We start from the raw sequence: 6,000 nt of genomic DNA on the forward strand, positions 1-6,000 counted from the left end.
ACATATGAGATGAGTATGTAAACCAAGTGGCATAGTTAAAGTGGCTAGTGATACATGTATTACATAAGGATGCAGTCGATGATATAGAGTACAGTATCTACGTATGCATATGAGATGAATAATGTAGGGTAAGTAACATTATATAAGGTAGCATTGTTTAAAGTGGCTAGTGACATATTTACATCATTTCCCATCAATTCCCATTATTAAAGTGGCTGGAGTAGAGTCAGTGTCATTGACAGTGTGTTGGCAGTAGCCACTCAATGTTAGTGGTGGCTGTTTAACAGTCTGATGGCCTTGAGATAGAAGCTGTTTTTCAGTCTCTCGGTCCCAGCTTTGATGCACCTGTACTGACCTCGCCTTCTGGATGACAGCGGGGTGAACAGGCAGTGGCTCGGGTGGTTGATGTCATTGATGATCTTTATGGCCTTCCTGTAGCATCGGGTGGTGTAGGTGTCCTGGAGGGCAGGTAGTTTGCCCCCAGTGATGCGTTGTGCAGACCTCACTACCCTCTGGAGAGCCTTACGGTTGAGGGCGGTGCAGTTGCCATACCAGGCGGTGATACAGCCCGCCAGGATGCTCTCGATTGTGCATCTGTAGAAGTTTGTGAGTGCTTTTGGTGACAAGCCGAATTTCTTCAGCCTCCTGAGGTTGAAGAGGCGCTGCTGCGCCTTCCTCACGATGCTGTCTGTGTGAGTGGACCAATTCAGTTTGTCTGTGATGTGTATGCCGAGGAACTTAAAACTTGCTACCCTCTCCACTACTGTTCCATCGATGTGGATGGGAGGGTGTTCCCTCTGCTGTTTCCTGAAGTCCACAATCATCTCCTTAGTTTTGTTGACGTTGAGTGTGAGGTTATTTTCCTGACACCACACTCCGAGGGCCCTCACCTCCTCCCTGTAGGCCGTCTCGTCGTTGTTGGTAATCAAGCCTACCACTGTTGTGTCGTCCGCAAACTTGATGATTGAGTTGGAGGTGTGCGTGGCCACGCAGTCGTGGGTGAACAGGGAGTACAGGAGAGGGCTCAGAACGCACCCTTGTGGGGCCCCAGTGTTGAGGATCAGCGGGGAGGAGATGTTGTTGCCTACCCTCACCACCTGGGGGCGGCCCGTCAGGAAGTCCAGTACCCAGTTGCACAGGGCGGGGTCGAGACCCAGGGTCTCGAGCTTGATGACGAGCTTGGAGGGTACTATGGTGTTGAATGCCGAGCTGTAGTCGATGAACAGCATTCTCACATAGGTATTCCTCTTGTCCAGATGGGTTAGGGCAGTGTGCAGTGTGGTTGAGATTGCATCGTCTGTGGACCTTTTTGGGCGGTAAGCAAATTGGAGTGGGTCTAGGGTGTCAGGTAGGGTGGAGGTGATATGGTCCTTGACTAGTCTCTCAAAGCACTTCATGATGACGGATGTGAGTGCTACGGGGCGGTAGTCGTTTAGCTCAGTTACCTTAGCTTTCTTGGGAACAGGAACAATGGTGGCCCTCTTGAAGCATGTGGGAACAGCAGACTGGTATAGGGATTTTGATATTTGAGACATGCAGTTGTTTCTTGTCTTAGACATCGACGTTTAAAAAAAGAAGGTAGTTGTATCAGGAGGCTCTCATTGCTTGATCTCACTGACCAAGCTGCTGCAACACCGCACAGATGATTTATTTCCCAATCACTATTTGACATACAAGCGCTTGTCAGAGAAAATTAGCTTTGTTAATTTCTGTTCTCTGGATTTTAGCCCATCAGCTTAAGATATTCAGGTAGAAAATGGGCCAATAGAATCAGTGTTTATCAGGGTCATGTTTAATAGTCACCTAAATGAAGAAAATGGACTGATACAGGGAGGGATTACCTGCACTTATCCAATAAGAAACCCACATTTTTGTTTACCATTTAAAAATGTTTTTCTATGGTTAACTCTTCTAAACACGACACATGTCTCTCATCATGCTGACTGTTTCATTGTTTGTTTACATCCTATAGGAGGGGACCGGAGGGTCGTGTATCGTAATTGGTATAGACCACTGGTGTGGTTCTGGATTCTGGTGGGGTTGGCATATTTTGCTGCTGTACTGAGCATGATTGGTGACTGGCTGAGGGTCCTGTCCAAGAAGACAAAAGAGGAGGTAAGATAATTTACTTGTATGTGACATTATATGACCATACTACTATGTAATGATATAGTTGAACACTACATGGGCTTAGTATTTTGTCAAATGTCCCATTAGAAGAACATTCATTCTTCAGGATTGGTGGGTCCCCTGCGGGACGGTTGAGCTAACATAGGCTTATGTGATTAGCAGGAGGTTGTAAGTAACAAGAACATTTCCCAGAACATAGACACATCTGATATTGGCAGAAAGCTTAAATTATTGTTAATCTAACTGCAGTGCCCAATATACAGTAGCTATTACAGTGAAATAATACCATGCTATTGTTTGAGAAGAGTGCACAGTTTTGAACATGAATAGTTATTAATAAACAAATTAGGCACATTTGTGCCGTCTTGACACAAAACTTTGAACAGAAATACAATGGTTCATTGGCTCAGTCTAAAACTGTGCATATGCACTGCTGCTCTCTAGTGGCCAAAATCTAAATTGCACCTGGGCTGGAATAATACATTATGGCCTTTCTCTTGCATTTCAAAGATGATTGTTAAAAAAAATTACGAAAAAACATTTGTTTTTTTCTTTGTATTATCTTTTACCAGATCTAATGTGTTATAGTCTCCTACATTTCTTTCAAATTTCCACAAACTTCAAAGTGTTTGCTTTCAAATGGTACCAAGAAAATGCATATCCTTTCTTCAGGGCCTGAGCTACAGGCAGTTAGAGTTGGGTATGTCATTTTAGGCGAAAATTGAAAAAAAAGGGTCCAATCCTTAAGACACTCAATAGATATTCAAATGGTTAAAACATGGAAATAGTTGTTGTTTGCTTTCTTACCTTGAAAGGAGAGACTGCAATCTATGCTTTCGTTTTGTTTACCTAGCTACTGCCACCAATTCTGTAATTTGGATTAACTATCCAATTGCGTTATAGTATTTTATGGTGTGGAATTACCTTAGATTTATTTTCCCGTGCTCTAGGTTGGAGAGATCAAGGCCCACGCGGCCGAGTGGAAGGCCAACGTGCGCGCCGAGTTCCGGGAGACGCGGCGACGCCTGAGTGTGGAGGTCAGCGACAAGCTCCAGCGGACCGCCACCATCCGCAGCATGGAGCGCCGCCAGCTGGGCCTGGACCAGTGGGCCGTCTCCACGGACATGCTCTCCCCGGAACGCCGTGCCGCCTTCAACAGTCTGGACACCAACCCCTACAAGACCTCATCTCAGGAGAGCATCGACATGAAACTCAACAACCTGCGTCTAAGGGGGGCAGAGTGTGATCCGCGCCGGTCCGAAAGTGTGGCCTCCTCAGACGACAACATCTTTAATCGCCTGGGTTCCGTCACCAAGCTGGCCAAGAGAAACAAGAACCGCGAGCTGAAGAAGAATATCCCAGATGAGCTACAATGCAGGCCCTTTAGTACTCCGCCTATGGAGATGGGGAAGAGAAAGGAAGAAGAGGAGGAGGAGGAGGAAGATGAGGGGTTAGACAAAAAGTTCAACACCAGCATGTCCGATCTGCCGCTGTTCGTGGAAGTGTGCAAGCCCCAGAATGGTTTCACAGTACCATTCATACCACTACAGACCAAAGAAAAAAAGACTGAGGGGGAAACACTTCAACTTGAAGAAAAGGAGCTGCGTATCCAGATGGATCCTTAAAAATGTTGGTTGTTCCTCTGAGGATGTTTTAAACGTCACCACCATATGTGCCTTACATTTCTGTCACGCCTTTGTGTGCTTGATATTGGGGGAACTGTTGTGTCCCTGTGTGCTATGTAATGTTATTCAATATTCACTGTGCCCTAATAACCTGAAGGAAAGACATTAACCTCATACGTTTCTTACAATCACCTGGTAAAATATTTTTTAGATTTGAGGTTCTTGTGGTACAGAACAACCAAAAAGATGGTTTATTTGGAGTGAAAGACAAGATGGCTGCTATTCAGAAGAGTCGATAATAAAGCAAGTAAGATGCTTTGATGAGTCTGACTTTTATGTACGTAGTGGACTTCGATGAGACGGTGCTGGTCCTAAATACACATCCGAAGTCATTTTAGGACAAGAGAACTGAGCTGCTGAGAATAGAGCAACAATTGAATAAGATCAACAACTGGAGACTCACCTGGATTTGGTTATTGTGAAATGTACGACTTTGTTCTCATTCCGTCACGACACATAAACTCTGAAAATTGATGAAAAAAATTATAAAAAACAACCACAATGTTGTCTGTGCATGGTCCTTGAGCTAAACTGTCTAGAAGGTGTGTGATTACGCTATTAAGTTCTTGAACTTTCATTAACACAATCTCAGGGCTTGTGGTCCTAATGTTGTCGTTGAAATGTTTCTAAAGTATACTGCATTCACACTTTGTAGCATTAGAGGCGCTTTGGTTGCACTTAGAATTGCTTTTCTGAAGATGACAGCTTATGACAATGGAACGGAAGGTAAGCCATAATGCAGGAAGGAAACATGGCCCCTAATGGCTTAGACAGGATACTGTCAAATTTGGGAGACTGAGGTTTTTTTGGCGCAAACTTGTATGATACATCAATACAATGATTTGCTTGAATACAGTGTGTTACTGTTGGCTGACATCTTTGTTATACTTGATTTAAGTGTACCATGTAACGTCTGTGAAGTACATTTATATGTTCATGTTACAGAGGAGAGGTGATGACACTGAGAAAGTGCATGAGCCAAACATGCACTCTGCGTCTTGACTGTGGTCTACTAATTGTATTACAATAATGTCATTACAAACCCTTTAAGGTGCATGGGTTAAATAACAATACCTCTACGCATCTCTCAATCTCTCTCACACACTCTCTCTCTCACACACACACACACACACCAAAAATGTTATGTATGTACACAGTCTTCCCATTATTTGTGTTTGCATTGATATGGGCGCAGCATTAGCCTAGTGTGAATGCAGCTATGAACTTTCAATCTGTGTTTGTTATAAAGAAACGCTACAAAGAAATGCAACATTTAAAGCTTAAATAAGATATAGAACTAAAAAGCATGGTATTTTCCAAATATATTATCATGCTATTTAGTATTAGTTGTATACCACCACATGCTTCACAAGACGATGCTTAGCATAGCGTTTTGTAACTGCCCATGTTGAGGTAGAATGGGCAACACCTGCTCAGTATTTGGACGTTGTTCACAGTATTACTTGTGCCACCATTACATTAAATGTAGTGAGTGCCTTTTGGAAATAAATATTACTGCTACTGGAAGTTTCTTGTTTCCCCTCTGAGTGCAGAGTTATTGTGTTGCCAACATCTCTATTTCTCAGTCTCTACCTTTAGAGGTTTTCATCAAGCCGGAAAAAGGATGTCTTCGGCAGTGTATCACTTTCGCTCTCATCGACAATGACCTTGTTGTCGCTGAAACAAACTATACACTTTTGCAGTCATTTTTATCCGTGTCCGTCTCAAGAGACTGTTTCACCTCCAGGGCTGTTTCCTGCTCTAAAATCCTGTATAGACGCTAAAATATAAAATCCACACTCTTTTACACTGATCAACACCTTCGGTCCCAGTGAGAAGGTACAATTGTTCCTCTTAAACTGGAGGATAGAGTCTTGTGGAATAGCATCTTTGAAGGTAAAAATAGCACTAGCAAAAATAAAACATCAGGCTACATTATTCTTGATTGATAGATTGCATTTTGCCAGTCAAAAATACATATGCACACAGCACATACATTTTGTAAACATGACAGGGATAACAGAAAGTCTGACTTATTTCCATTGGGGGCTCTAAAAATAAAATGTAATTACAAGAACAATCTCAAAGATTATTTAAAGGAGCTAAAACAAGAATTAAGTAAATTGATAGTTTATGGGCTGCATGGACAAAGATCTTCCACGGAGGTGTAAATCCAGATGATATC

At 43.0% G+C, this 6,000-nt stretch overlaps 1 protein-coding gene across 1 annotated transcript in view; it reads left to right on the plus strand.

The window, feature by feature from the left end:
• The window catches only part of LOC112250494 (potassium channel subfamily K member 10-like), a 28,002-nt gene extending 22,667 nt beyond the window's left edge, over nt 1-5,335 (plus strand). Inside the window, exons 6-7 of the mRNA XM_024420690.2 lie at nt 1,973-2,115; nt 3,081-5,335. Coding sequence (XP_024276458.1) covers nt 1,973-2,115; nt 3,081-3,755 — 818 coding nt within the window. The 3' untranslated portion in view covers nt 3,756-5,335. The remainder of the gene's footprint in view (nt 1-1,972; nt 2,116-3,080) is intronic.
• The last annotated feature ends 665 nt before the right edge of the window (nt 5,336-6,000 follow it).

This window comes from Oncorhynchus tshawytscha, linkage group LG05 (genome assembly GCF_018296145.1).
Source record: "Oncorhynchus tshawytscha isolate Ot180627B linkage group LG05, Otsh_v2.0, whole genome shotgun sequence".
Taxonomy (NCBI): domain Eukaryota; kingdom Metazoa; phylum Chordata; class Actinopteri; order Salmoniformes; family Salmonidae; genus Oncorhynchus; species Oncorhynchus tshawytscha.